This window comes from Hyperolius riggenbachi, chromosome 2, assembly GCF_040937935.1.
Source record: "Hyperolius riggenbachi isolate aHypRig1 chromosome 2, aHypRig1.pri, whole genome shotgun sequence".
NCBI lineage: Eukaryota > Metazoa > Chordata > Amphibia > Anura > Hyperoliidae > Hyperolius > Hyperolius riggenbachi.
Window position 1 is genome coordinate 91,777,927 of NC_090647.1, and position 15,477 is coordinate 91,793,403.

Consider the following 15,477-nt stretch of genomic DNA (forward strand, 5'->3'; position numbering starts at 1 on the left):
AATGTCAGTTTTCCAATCTGAGTTCCAGCAGAAGCATCAGGCTCCCATTGGTTGGAAAAAGACCAATGGGAGTGAGCACCAGGGAGGATTTTAATTGATCCACTGCTTTGTGAACAATGAGAATCCTCTCTGGGAAGGGACGTTTCCTAATGGTCTATTGCAAACCACTTGTAGCCTGATGCTTCTGCTGGAGCTCTGGGATTGGTATACCAGGAATTTCCTCGGTGCAGCGACTGGCAGCTGTGGCAGCAGCACGGAGGACCCAAATAGGCAGCGGCAGGTAAGTATTTTGCTAAATATACGCGACGAGCAGCCTAGTGAGAGAGGACACCCTCCGTTCTCATAGGCTAGCATTGATTCTGTCGCCATCAGCTTTGTCCGGCGAATCCAGAAAAGTTGAACAGGATCACCATGCTTTGCATAGGATCCATTCTGGTTCGTCTTGTTAAATGGAACATTTTTTGTGCCATTGTGAACACGGCCTTAATCTGGATTTTACCATTATTTCGCTAATGAGGGTGGGAACCGTTCTCAGGGCATTCAAACTTTGCTAAATGTATTTTGCTTTTTATCATGTATACATTTTTCCTTTGATTACAAATTTACTTATGTTTGACATGTATACATTATTTGTACTAAATGTTTATATTTTGTGTTTGAACTCCCTTTGTATTTATAGGTGAACCACCAATCAAAAGACAGCTTTTACCAGAGTTTGACAGATCGTTACAGAATGAATCCAAGCTGACTTTGATGCCTGTGACAAGCAGCCCCAGCAGTAGGTTTTCGTTGCCATGGTTATTTTGTAATGACGTCTGCTGGTGATATTGTGTTATTTCAATAGGTAGTTCTCATAATTATCAGTAAAAGTTTAACCTTTAGACTGCCAGCTAATCTTTGACCGGGACAAAAACTCTACTTTTTTAAAGGCATGACATTTGACGCGTGGAAGCATCTTACACTGTGACACGTGTGTGTGAGTGCACAATAAATGTAAGATTTCTTTTGATCATTTATATGTGAGAACTACTCATCGAAGGTAGGATCTCTTTACTACCTTTTCTATACATGGTTCTACAGTATTTTGGGCACCTCCCAGGACACTATAACTTAATTTGAGAGCAAAGTTGGCACGATTATGGAAATGGATAGGCTGGGTCATATTATTTCTGACACTTTCCCAAAATATCAGTTTGTCTGGAGTGGTCTGATTTTAGTATAGTATAATTGGGAATTATTCCTTTTAGATAGATGAAGGAAAAAAACTTTTTAATCCTTTTTTAAGGTCATCCACTTGACCCATTGAGAACTGTTATATATAGAAAGGACCATAAATAGTTCATGCAAAGTCTTTTTGGTGCAAAAATTATCAAAAATACTTTGACACAAATTCATTAAAAAATTCCAGAAATACTCTCAATGAAAGGCTCCTTATGGATATACAATATCTTTCAAAACAGGACTTTAACCACTTAGTGCAATGAAAATCAGGCAACGACACGCTTGTTTCGGGCACAAAGCCCTTTGTCAGGCCCAATGCACAAAGCACTATCTATAAAAAAAAAAACCACACAAATATACATTAGCGACATATAATGTAAGAAGATAAATCCCGGCACCTCACAGAGGGATATTCCAGAAAAAGTGTATGGGCATGGTGTAAACACCAAGACTCATACAATGAGTCTTAACACCTGTCCAAGAAATAGAAAAAGTGTCAAAAAAGGAGGAGAAAGAAACAAATGAAGAACACCAGCTGACAGAAGGACCTACAGATTAGTAAATATCAATCTGCCGGTCACGCTTATGAATTATAGGAAATAAAGCATAAAGGCTGCTAACCCATAGTGGTGACTAACACACAAGACCTATAAATATTGGTCTCAATGTCACCATAGAAGAAACAAGTAACAGGACAAATAGAACAAAGAAAAGATAAAATATAATCTTAACAAACCTATTGATCCTGAGGGAAATGCAAAAACAGGAGCATCAGAAGATAAGAGGGACATCTGTAGCAACCAGATGTATAAAACACCTTAAAGGCATATAGTAAAGGTGGTAAATAGTCAGCAGACCAAGGCACTATGCCCAAACGAATAAAAACCCAAAATACAAAACCAAACCTTTACTATATGCCTTTTTTAAGGTGTTTTATACATCTGGTTGCTACAGATGTCCCTCTTATCTTCTGATGCTCCTGTTTTTGCATTTCCCTCAGGATCAATAGGTTTGTTAAGATTATATTTTATCTTTTCTTTGTTCTATTTGTCCTGTTACTTGTTTCTTCTATGGTGACATTAAGACCAATATTTATAGGTCTTGTGTGTTAGTCACCACTATGGGTTGGCAGCCTTTATGCTTTGTTTCCTACAATTCATAAGCGTGACCGGCAGATTGATATTTACTAATCTGTAGGTCTTTCTGTCAGCTGGTGTTCTTCATTTGTTTCTTTCTCCTCCTTTTTTGACACTTTTAGATATTTCTTGGACAGGTGTTAAGACCCATTGTATGAGTCTTGGTGTTTACACCATGCCCACACACTTTTTCTGGAATATCCCTCTGTGAGGTGCCGGGATTTATCTTCTTACATTATATTAATGTCGCTAATGTATATTTATTTGTGTGTTTTTTTATAGATAGTGCTTTGTGCATTGGGCCTGACGAAGGGCTTTGTGCCCGAAACGAGCGTGTCGTTGCCTGTTTTTCATTGCACTATGTGGGTATAGTCCTGTTTTGGAAGATATTGTATATTCATAAGGAGCATTTCATTGAGAGTATTTCTGTAATTTTTTTAATGAATTTGTGACAAAGTATTTTTGATAATTTTTGCACCAAAAAGACTTTGCATGAACTATTTATGGTCCTTTCTATATATAACAGTGGTCTGATTTTAGCCATCCCTCTTCTGGATCATAAGCCTCATCTACACGGTACAATTTTCCATCAGATAGATGGATCGATTTGATGGATTTAATAAGAAATTGCACCATGTGTAGATGTCCAAATTGTTTCAGATCAAGTTTGTGTTAGACTTTGCTTTGATAAGAACCCCAAATCTATTGCAAATCCTAATGCAATCCGATTGGACCTGTTGGAAATGTATCTAATAAATCCATCTAATAGATCCGATCTGACTTAAAGAGACTCTGTAACAAAAAATTCATCCTGTTTTCTACCATCCTACAAGTTCCTAAACCTATTCTAATGTGCTCTGGCTTACTGCAGCACTTTCTACTATCACCATCTCTGTAATAAATCCACTTACAGTATCTTTCCCCTGTCGGACTTGTCGCCCTGTGTGTGGAAGGCTGCCAACTCTTCAGTGTTGATCTGCTATGCACGCCCCCCCTCCAGGCCCCTCTATGCACACTTCCGTGTGTGTGTTATTTACATTAGCGAGCTTTTCTCTGCTCTCTTATCTTTTACAAGCTGGATAAATCCTCTGTTGTGAAAGGAGTCACATACTGAGTAATTACAGACATGGGGAGAGCTGTCTGCAGGAAGAAACAATCAGCCTGTAACTGTTCAGTGGGTGAGAGCTGCTGGGGGAAAGAAACTCACAAATGATCTATTGAGATTCAAAAGGAAAGCTGTATACAGCCTGCTTGAGTATGGATGTATTTTCTATGTGTGGACATACTGTACATCAACCTACTTCCTGTTTCAGTGGCCATTTTGTGTGTTTATAAACAAACTTTTTAAAACTGTTTTTGACTATTTTTAATGCGGCGGGGAGCGGCGAAATTGTGACAGAGGGGAATAGGAGATGTCCCCTAACGCACTGGTATGTTTACTTTTGTGCAATTTTAACAATACAGATTCTCTTTAAAATTGTACCGTGTAGATGAGGATAGGGTCAGGTTTGCTTTAAATTTAACATAGCAAAAGGTGCCCATACATACATCGATTCTGATTGCTTGTTCTTTGTTTGTTTGTTCATTTGTCTTTTAGGTACTTTGAAAGATAGAAGAAAATTTCTTTATGATATTTCCCTAAAGCCATCAACTTGTGATCCTGCCAGGTATTACAGCATGAGCTTTATTTTACACACTGTATAACACAGGGTTGAGGGATTATCAACAGAATGGTATGGTCTTCATTTCTTGTTGCAGCATCCCAGTGAATTAATTTGGACCAGTAAACTATGGGCAACAGCCCTGAATCCCCTTCCTATCAAAAACACATGTATAGATTTTAGGTTATCAGCATTACAGAGAAGATCCTATGTGATCATCTTGTACAAAAATGTACGTTCTGTACAGCTTTCCCATGATGCAGTTCAGCAATTCATTGTGACCAATCACTATATGATGACTGAGCACTATTTGTTTTGTACCAGTCTTCCTGCCGCTAGCTCGCCACATATCTTCTCCTCTGTATACAACAGAACAGGCTGTGCCGCTATATCTGAGCAGCATTTCTGGTTGCTGATAGAGCAGGTCATAAATTCCTAAAAGGCCCATACACATGCTCAATCGATGTCACCGGACGGGGGCCGGGATCCGATGCCATGGGCGACATTGCAAGGCTGTACAGACGCATTGCTTGCATGCAACTTAGAGGCGTGCTCTGTTCTATGGAGGAAGGGGCAAGAGTGATGTCACATGGTGGGCGGGGTAAGTGGGGAGAACAATGCTCTTGGCTCTTAGTCATATGTTAGCATCTCTTATGCTTAGTGTGCATTTTTCATAAAGTAACAAATATGTTGGAGTTTCTTATGCAGCACTTATACTATCGCAGAGTCTGGAACATTTTATTTCTCTTGTAGTTTTTCTGCAGGAAAGAATGCAGCCAGCATTTCCCATCTCGCTGCTCCAAGACTTTTTCCATCTGGGAAGCAGTCCCTGCCTGCAGATGTTTCCAGTGACCCCAGAAGCCACCCAGACAGGGAGCCCATGTCCAGATCAGTCTCCCCTTTCCAGGTGACCGTCCCTCTCCCATCAGAGGGGTGTGCACCCAGCCGCACTGATCCACAGCTGGGAAATCACAAACTGCAAGATAAACCGTGTGCCCAGGCTGCCTTGCCTGAGTGTGGAATGAAGAGTAATGAATCAGGTACACACAGTGCTATTACTGAATAGGGATATTTGTCTCTGCACCTGCTCTAAACTGCAATGGACCTCCGGTGCTCAGAACTAAATAACATTTTCCAGATGTGGCCTTACTAGGGATTTAAACAGAGGCAATATTATGCTAGCATCTAGAGTTTTAATTTCCTTTTAATGCATCACAATATTTTATTTGCTTTAGCTGCAGCTGTTTGCCGTTGAATACAGTAATTGGTAGTAGGATGAAGTATTGACACTTGTATTTCGTATGGTGTTAGACCATTGGTATGACCAAAATGCATGACTTTACATTTTTCAACATTAAATTTTCATTGAATTTCAACATTGAATTTGATCTGCCATGTATGTGCCCATATAGCCATCCTATCCAGAGCCTTCTGAAATATGTCATGATCTTCCTCAGATTTGATAATTCTGCACAATTTTGCATCATCTGCAAAAATAGGAACATTACTTTCTACTTCATCTACTAGGTCATTAATAAATGAACTTCAAAGAGGATAGGTAGGCACTCAGTAAAAACTGCAGATGTGAACGGTTCCGCCGAAAGGCAGTGCATAGGACTTCAGCAGCGGCTACGTGCTCACGACACATAAAGTTCAAACATTGTGACCATATCATGCAAAGAGGAGAGTAGAAGATGTCTGGCACTGTAGCTTTTAATACAACACAGCAGGTGTACAATTCATGTGGCAATAAACACACACAAGGACAAAGTCCGTGAAATGCTGGTACTTATCATGCTCTGCTGAAGGTGGGGAGGCAACTGTGGGCGCCAGAGGGTGCACGGCCTTACAGCCGTTTCACAATGGGGTGAGCCTTGCTTCTTCGGAGGCTTATCGTGCACTCCCCACCTTCAGCAGAGCACGATAAGTACCAGCATTTCACGGACTTTGTCCTTGTGTGTGTCTATTGCCACATGAATTGTACACCTGCTGTGTTGTATTAAAAGCTACAGTGCCAGACATCTTCTACTCTCCTCTTTGCATGATATGGTCATTAATAAATGAATTGAAGAGCACTGGACCCAGAACAGACCCCTGTGGTACCCCACTGCTAACAGTCACCCATTTTTAATATGATCCATTGACCACAACTCTTTTTTTCTTTCTGTCCATTAGCCAGTTCTCTATCAATGCACACAGATTCTTACCCAGTCTTATCCTCAACTTTTGCACCAAACTGTTGTGAGAAACAGTATTGAAGGCCTTTGCAATGTCCAAGTATATCACATCTACAGCATTTCCAATATCCACACTAGCGTTCACCATCTCATAACAGCTGAGCACTTTAGTCAAACAGGACCTGTCCTTAGTAAACCTATATAGATGCTGATAAATTAGGTTATACTCTGCTATGAAGTCTTGTATAGCATCTCTTAGGAACCACTTAGTTTGCACACAACTGAATGTTGAATTGATAAAAGTAAATGTTCCTTGTTGGCAATCAAATGTGACATGACTGTATGCTATAAAAGTTTACTAGGAAAAATGGAATAAAGCATCAGTTTGGTACAGACTTGTGAGAGCTGTGGGGCACACAAACATGATCTGACAGACCTGGCAGAGCCAGTGCCTGACAGAAAAAGCTATGAATATGCACACTTTGTTCAGGATAGCATGGAAAATAAATACTATAGCACTTTGCGAATCCTATTTGTGTTTTTTTTCTGTCAAAAGATTTTTCTCAGTTAGTTCCAAGCCTCCGCTGTGCCCGAGACATGCAGGAAATGAGAATAAGGAAGAAACAAAGACAGAGAATTAAACCTCACCCTGGATCGTTGTATCAGCTAAAAGCCTCTTCTGCAGCCAGAGTCCCACTGGTGGAGGCAGTACAAGGGATGCGGCCTACTGTGTATACCAAGACACAGGTAACAGCTTATACCACAGACTGTTTCACTATGTATCTGCAGCTATGTGCTGTTATGTACACACATTAGATGGAGCTCAGCCAAGGTCCCATGCCAGATGTGAAAGTGACAGCATCGGCTGAATGCATTCTTTCACTCTGTAGCCTGACTGCCAGAAGAAGATCTGCTGAGTTGTCTGAGCGGTCATAAAAGTGGCTTACTTGGTTCAAATGAATGGGGAGAACTGTCCGAGCACAGTTCATTTTAAAGGTTCATCTGCTACCTCAAAGTATTCTAAATCCTCTTTCTATGCTTAAATCTAATTTTTCCCCTTGCATGTACCTATTTCTAGCAAGACCCCCATTCCCACCACTAATCTTGTCTTCTTGCACTTCTCCATCACTTCCCTGCTATGTCTCTGACCTTACCCATGAACCTTTGCCTCACCTTAATCTCTGGGCTTTAGGCGATTCCTAACTGTAACTCATCTCCCAGAGTATCACTAATGGTGGCCACTAATGATCCAATCTTACCAAATCTATGTAGTATAAGGGTAAATTGAGTGAATATACTGAATGGATACTTCAGGCAGTTACCTTATATTACATAGAAATTGTAAGATTGGATGAAACAAAATTGAATCATTAGTGGCCACCTTTATCCTAACCTAACTAGCTACATTTCCCTAAAGGTGCCTAAAACCCTTGTCCATGTTCTAGTTCGATTCCCTGCAGTTTTGATCGATGTGCAGGAAATAGATTCCCCCCAAATGTCACATCCATCAACTTCCAATTGGTTTTGATCGAAAATCAACCGAAAGTATTGCTCAGTCAGGAGGAAAAAGAGCTAGGTCGACTGGGGGCGGGGCAGGAGCAGTGGCAGCTTGGCAGCCTATAGCATTGCACTGCATGGAAAAGGGCAACACTGCAGTTCAGTTGATTTTCAATCGAGAAAGATCTAAAATTGTCCATTATTACTCAATCTCAAGCTGAATAGCTGAATTCCCTTTATCTCTATTGGACATAGTGAGATATGGATAAATTAGAACTGCCACAAACATGAAGAGTTCTACTTGCATGATTTATTTTTTCTTTCGTCGATTCAGTTGTACAGGTTGGGTGTTGTGAAGAACCACATTGGAATGAATAGTGAATCTGCGAGGACATTTGATTTCCACTGCCTGGATTATTTCACAAGGGAGAGTTTCCTGCCAGAGGGTGGTGTGCAGATCGCAGATGGAGGCTGGCTGGTACCCTCGGATAAGCTCACTGCTGGCAGAGAGGAGCTGTACAGGTGAGACTCTCTGCTGTGTTTTCAGTTCTTTCCATATCACAGTGGTGGGAAACCTAAGCTGCACATTACATGGGTGCTTTTACTGGGTCTGCTTTGTTGGACTTGAAATTGCAATGCTGGAAACTTGTAACCTCTTACTCGCAGCTTTAACCACTTGAGGACCCACCCTTTACCCCCCCTTAAGGACCAGCGCTGTTTTAGGTGATCTGTGCTGGGTGGGCTCTGCAGCCCCCAGCACAGATCAAAGGGCACTCAGAGCGATCAGATCGCCCCCCTTTTTTCCCCACTAGGGGGATGATGTGCAGGGGGGGTCTGATCGCTCCTCCTGGCTGGCATTTTGCGGGGGGGGGGCACCTCAAAGCCCCCCTCCGCGGCGAAATCCTCCCCCTCCCTCTCCTACCTGCCCCCCCCTGGGAGATCTGGGCTGCACAGGACGCTATCCGTCCTGTGCAGCCAGTGACAGGACGTCCCCTGTCACATGGCGGCGATCCCCGGCCGCTGATTGGCCGGGGATCGCCGATCTGCCTTACGGCGCTGCTGCGCAGCAGCGCCGTACAATGTAAACAAAGCGGATTATTTCCGCTTGTGTTTACATTTAGCCTGCGTGCCGCCATCGGCGGCCCGCAGGCTATTCACGGAGCCCCCCGCCGTGATTTGACAGGAAGCAGCCGCTCGTACGAGCGGCTGCTTCCTGATTAATTAGGCTGCAGCTGGCGACGCAATACTGCGTCGCTGGTCCTGCAGCTGCCACTTTGCCGACGCGCGGTATGAGTGCGCGGTCGGCAAGTGGTTAAAGTGAACCTGAACTGAGCTCCAATTATAGAATGACACTGAGAGCCCGATATAGTGTAGTATGTACTGGTAATGGTGAATTGATGATAAAGTATTTTTATACTCACAAGCCAGGGTTACCACTCAGGCAACCACTGTAGGTGCAGGTGGGGAGATTAACCCTGTCCTCACTCAGGGTTAAGAAGTCGCTCTCCGTAGATCAGAAGAGAGAGGTAACACCCCTCCACCAGGGGTGGACTCGTATAGTACAAGGTGAACAGAGGCGCCAAGAGTAAAAATAGAGAAAACTTTTAAAACATGGGGAGGCAGTGGTGCAATTACCTCCTCCAAGTAGACACAAAAACGTATTAACGTTTAAAACATAGAAAATGTATTGATTCACTCCACTTGCAACGCGTTTCTCAGGTATTATCCTGCTTCATCAGGCAGGGGGGTAGGAGTGTATGGCAAATGCAGGTCTCAGTCTTGGCCAAGCGCTTCTGAGACGCCAGAGGCGCTTGACCCAGACTGAGATCTGCATTTGCCATATACTCCTACCCCATTGCCTGATGAAGCAGGGTCATACCTGAGAAACGCGTTGCAAAGAACGTTTTCTCTATTTTTACTCTTTTGGCGCCTCTTCACCTTGTACTGAACGGATACGAGTTTTGACTAAATCTAGTCACAGTCTTGTCTCTCAGGAAGCTGAAGGCCTTAGGGCCCTTTTTTAGTTGCTGTCCATTATAACTAAAAGGACAACTAATGTGCAAGGTAATGTCCATGTTTCCCTATGGCTCAAGCGATATTACTGTTTAACGGAGTGCTGACCTGGAAGCTGTTACAAGGTCATCGCCATTTTTACAATGAAGGACAGAAAAATACTAATATATTAGAATTTTCTATAATCCTGAAATTGTATGACGATAATTATCATTTTCTTGTCTAAAACATTCCATGCCATCCTTGTCACTTGTGTCTGATAAACCTTCAGTATAATTAAAGTGGATCCGAGGTGAACTTTTACTCATTGCATAATTGTGTTCCTTTCCTATTGTTTATAGAGCATTCCTCAAGCCAAATACTTTTTTGTTTTTGTTTTAACCTGCTGGGCGGTCTGGACGAGCTCAGCTCGTCCAGTACCGCCGGAGCCTGCCGCTCAGGCCCTGCTGGGCCGATTTGGCTCAAATAAAAAGCAGCACACGCAGCCGGCGAAAGAGGGTCCCCCCAGCCGCCTGAGCCCAGCGTAGCCGGAACAAAAAGTTCCGGCCAGCGCTAAGGGCTGGATCGGAGGCGGCTGACGTCAGGACGTCGGCTGACGTCGATGACGTCACTCCGCTCGTCGCTATGGCGACGATGTAAGCAAAACAAGGAAGGCTGCTCATTGCGGCCTTCCTTGTTTATTCTGGGCGCCGGAGGCGATCGGAAGAACGCCTCCGGAGCGCCCTCTAGTGGGCTTTCATGCAGCCAACTTTCAGTTGGCTGCATGAAATAGTTTTTTTTTAATTTGAAAAAAACCCTCCCGCAGCCTCCCTGGCGATCTTAATAGAACGCCAGGCAGGTTAATACTCTAATTCCCTATAAACTAAATAAACCACGCTCACAGGTTTTCAGAGAGCCTTGGCAGTAGCAAGGGCTCATGGGAGCTCAGTCTGGGCAGGAGGAGGAGAAGGTGTTACTAGCCATTGATTTCAGAGGCAGAGGGGAGGAGGGGGGGATTAGGTTTTTTCACAGGCTTAGTGATCAAGATACAGATACGCCTGCCTCTGTGTAATCTTTACAAACAACATGGCTGCTGTCATTGTATCACAGGAAGACATAATAATTTTCTATTAAAGCTGTTTGCAGCTAGATTTGCTGTGTAAACTATCTAAACTTTAGATAAGATATATAGACAAATTACTTGTTGTTATATAGTTAGTTTTTCATCTCGGATCTCCTTTAAGGGTTCTTGTAAGCTGCGATGGGGGTTTGGTGAGTGTTCAGGACTTTTTTTTTTTTTATGTAGCTGTGTTCTGTTTTTTGCCAAGCTAATGAAATGGTGATTTTTTTTCAATGACATAAAATTGTATTATAACCTCAGATATATTCTCTATTGTATGTGTAGTGGTGGGCAAAACAAAGGTAGAAAAACTATTAAACTCTCCATATGCTATTAAAGCAAAACCTGAGGTGGGGAAAAATAAAATAGACACTTAAGAAGAGGAAAGCCTCTGGATCCTTGACCCCATCACCGCTGGCTCAGCCTCTTCTAGTTCCTGGTTCTGCTCCCCTTTGCATATGAACGAGGCTGTACTCACACAAATCCAGTGCGACTGCGCAGTACACAACCGGGAGTGTGGCCACAAGAGCATAAAGGAAAAGCTATTGTTGGATATGTTCACCAGTCGAGTCCATTTGTGGCAATGGTCATGGAGGACACTGTAAGCCTCTGGACTACCCAGACACTACCCTCTGGCTATGTGCACACTCAGCAGAAATGCTAGCATTGCGGAAAACGCTGCGTTTTTGCTGCTGCATATGCGTTTTGTATGCATGCGTTTTTAAAAACGCTGGGTTTGTTGCATAATGTGCAAAAATACACATAATGAAAGTCAATGGAAATGCAATGGTGTTTTACATGCGTTTTTATATGCTTTTTTAATTATTGTTTTCTGATATATTTCCGCTTCCTGTTGTCTTCCTAGTGATGATTTGCATAAAACGCAATTGAAGAACGCATACAAAACGCATATGTGTTTTGTATATGCGAAACGCATTAACCCTTGAAAAACGCATCTGCGGTAAAAAAAAAAACTGCAAACCCACCAAAAACGCACACACAAAAAACCCCGCACATGACATAAAATGTGACCTTTCACGTTATATTATGAGTGCACCTACCCTCTGACTAGGGAAGTATCTGATTTTTTTTTTTTTTTTTTTTTTTTTTTTTTTAATCTTTTGCCACCTCAAGTAGCAATACTATTTGTTTACTAAATTGTGTTTGGAGAATATCTGTAGATAGGTGGGTACAGCTCTAGATTGTGTAAAAGTTTTAAAAGTCAATATAAAAGGTTACTGCATATTTTTGACCAAAGTGCTGATCTTCCCACAGGGCTTTATGTGACACCCCTGGGGTGGATCCCAAGCTCATCTCTCCAGACTGGGTGTACAATCACTACAGGTGGATTGTGTGGAAGCTGGCTGCAATGGAGGTGATGTTTCCTGAGGTGTTTGCTAGCAGATGCCTGACACCAGAGAGAGTTCTCTTACAGCTCAAGTACAGGTCCGTAACGTTATCTGGGTTGTATTCTTGTAGCAGATCATTCAGAGCGAATGGTGCTCAATGACTATTCTGCTTATTATCATTCAGTATTTGTATAGCGCTGACATCTTCTGCAGCACTGTACAGAGTATATAGTCTTGTAGCTGCATAGTCATATAGTGCATCCGGAAAGTGTTCACAGCGCATTACCTTATCTGCATTTTGTTATGTTACACATATGGCACAGTCCACAATAATCCCAGCTACAATTCGCTGGGATTATTACCACATGCTATTTCAAACTGTGTAACTTAATTTTAAACAATCGCACAGCCTCCCCATGGCTGCTCAATCTTGATCATATCTGTGGACAGTGAACTCTTTCCAACTTCAGGTACGATGTGGAAGTTGATAAAAGCCAGAGATCGGCTCTGAGGAAGATCATGGAGAGAGATGACACCGCAACAAAGACGCTGGTCCTTTGTGTTTCTAAAATCATTTCCTGGGCAGGCAGTGACAAAAATGAGTCTGGTGACGCCAAGCAGGCGTTTTCTGTCATTGAGGTGAGCGATGGCTGGTACGGCATCAAGGCCTTGCTGGACGCTGCGCTCACCACACTTCTGCACAGAGGACGACTCTTCATCGGTCAGAAGATCATAGTACACGGGGCGGAACTGGTGGGCTCAGAAAATGCCTGCACACCTCTTGAAGCTCCAGAATCTCTCATGTTAAAGGTAAACAATATCATCATACGTTTCCTAGGCTTTTCTGGAAGGCAGCGAATTCTGAACAGTGTTCTCCCCAGGCTCTTTTAACCCGGGTGCACCACCCGGCTAGTTTGGGTGAGCACCCGGCTGTTATCAGCTAACCCCCCCTGCACATCATCCCCATAGGGGGAAAAAAGGGGGGCGAACTGATCGCTCTGCATGCACCCTGATCTGTGCTGGGGGCTGCAGAGCCCACCCAGCACAGATCATAAAAACCAGCGCTGGTCCTTAAGGGGGGGATAAAGGCTGGGTCATCAAGTGGTTAATGGGTGAATTTTATACCTATGTGGGCTTCCCCCAGCCCCATGAGGTGCATGGGCTCCCTCTCCGGCCGCTCCGTTCACTTGTTATCCCCCCGGTAATCTGTCCGGGCGTGCTCTTCTGTGCATGTGTGGCTCGGTCGCATGTGCACCCCCATCATGCTCCTGGGCATGGGAACACAGAAGGGGCGCACACACAGCTGTGCCACGCATGTACTGGAGCGTGCGACTGACCAGATTACTGAGCATCCAGAGAGGGAGCCCACGCACCTCATGGGGCTGAAATAAATACACACATTATTCACATCCTAGGTACACTTTAAAGTGTACCAGAGCTGGATTAAGTAAAGCGTTTTATACATCCTGGGGCTTCCTCCAGCCCCATTCCCACCGATCACTGCCACGCTGCCGTCCTCAGCCTTCCCGCAGCTTCGATACCGGACCCCCGCACTTCCGTCAGTCGGAGCCAGTCTGAGGTAAGTGAAGTGCGTGTTTGCGTATCTCTCAAGCAGCCGCTGGCGAGATACGCTGAGAGCGCACTTCTCCTGTGTACACTGGCCAGACTGACGGAAGTGCGGGGACCCGGTATCGCCGCTGCGGGAAGGCTGAGGACGGCAGCGTGGCAGTGATCGGTGGGAATGGGGCTGGAGGAAGCCCCAGGATGTATAAAAAGTTTTACTTAATCCAGCTCTGGTACACTTTAAGGTTCCAAATAGTGCCCATTTGTTCTGTTCCTAAAATTGGATGTTTGCTCCCTGACTTCAAGTGTACCTGAGAGGAAGGGATGTAAAGAATTGATACTTACCTCGGGCTTCCTCCCGCCCGATGGACACTGTTGCCTCCTTCGCCGTCCTCCACGGCCGCTCTGTTGTTCTGTAATCTCTTCCGGCATTAGTGCTCCAATTGGCTCCACTATCCTTGTGCAGCCCGGCAACGGTGTCCATGAGGCTGGAGGAAGCCCCAGGTAAGTATCAGTTCTTTACCTCCATTCCTTTCAGGTTCAGTTTAATGGTTAGAGGGATATGGGAACTGCTATGTTATGTTATAAAAATGCCATTTTCCCAGTTCGTTTGCTGGCCTTTGGGCTTCAGTCTTGTTTGAATCACACATTTGCAACAAGCATGCAGGATAGCTGTACTAGTAATGGTAGATAAAGGATACTATTTCTGGGACATTGACATGCTAGAAGCAGAATATCGGTGCCTCAGCATTCCTAAAGTGACGTCAGCAGTGATACCTTCCTCATGCCTCTCTCTTCAGCTCTTCAGTTTCCTTTATATTGAAGACTAATATCAGGTGCTGATTTTATGGTTATTGCTTTTTAGTGAAAAGAAATCCTATAGGTCGGCACCGCTGTAGGGAAGTATTGCTCTTTATTTCATGAGGAGTTAGGCAGCAGTGACAGACCGCTGTTTCCGGCCTAAGGCTGGATCCACACTATAAGCGGTTTTTTTGAGTGCTTGCTGAGCGCTTGTGATTGTTGAGCGGTTTCTGAGCGCTTTTTAAAAACCATTCCCATTCACTTTTATTAAAATCACGGTAAAAATCGCCATATATGCAATTTGCGCGATGGCGGGGATTTTTACCGTGATTTTAATGAAAGTGAATGGGAGTGATTTTTTTTTTTAGTAAACGCTCAGCAATCACAAACGCTCAGAAAAGTGCTTACAGTGTGGATCCAGTCTAAGTGATCTTTATCAAACTGCATCGGCTATAAAAATGAGGTGTTACAAGCTCTACTCCATAAAGCCAAATTAATCCATGCCATGCACTGATGAGGATCAAACAATCCGAAACAGTCTGTATGCATGTTGGATTAGTATGGCTCTGTACAAATAAACAAGCTGACACATCATTGCATTCCAGCGGTTCTGGAGGTGTGTTTAGCTTCTAAGGGTAGAATGGTTAATTTGCATATATTCAGCAGTGATGCACTGGGAGAAATCTCAAGCTCACTCCAACCTGAATTATCGCAAATTCTTTCTGTTTTAAGAAAGCAAACTTTTGTTTTTCCTATAAAAATGAAGTGAATACAGCACATTTAAATACCCCCTCCCACCAAGGTAGGCGGGGCCAATGGCGGACTTGATGGAGAGTTTGATAAAGAGCCCTCAAGCCGGAAACAGCGGTCTGTCACTGCTGCCTAACTCTTTATGAAATAAAGAGCTATATTTACCTACAGCGGTGCCGACCCATAGGATTTCTTTGAGGTGTTGTACTC

The 15,477-nt window shown here is 43.6% G+C and overlaps 1 protein-coding gene across 3 annotated transcripts in view; it reads left to right on the forward strand.

The window, feature by feature from the left end:
* Window positions 1-15,477, forward strand: part of BRCA2 (BRCA2 DNA repair associated) — a 90,859-nt gene that overhangs the window by 56,349 nt on the left and 19,033 nt on the right. For all 3 annotated transcript variants that reach the window (XM_068267050.1, XM_068267048.1, XM_068267049.1), the window contains 7 exons: window positions 680-778; window positions 3,955-4,024; window positions 4,772-5,058; window positions 6,752-6,942; window positions 8,027-8,214; window positions 12,080-12,250; window positions 12,624-12,963. In XM_068267050.1, the coding sequence (XP_068123151.1) occupies window positions 680-778; window positions 3,955-4,024; window positions 4,772-5,058; window positions 6,752-6,942; window positions 8,027-8,214; window positions 12,080-12,250; window positions 12,624-12,963 (1,346 nt within the window). The remainder of the gene's footprint in view (window positions 1-679; window positions 779-3,954; window positions 4,025-4,771; window positions 5,059-6,751; window positions 6,943-8,026; window positions 8,215-12,079; window positions 12,251-12,623; window positions 12,964-15,477) is intronic.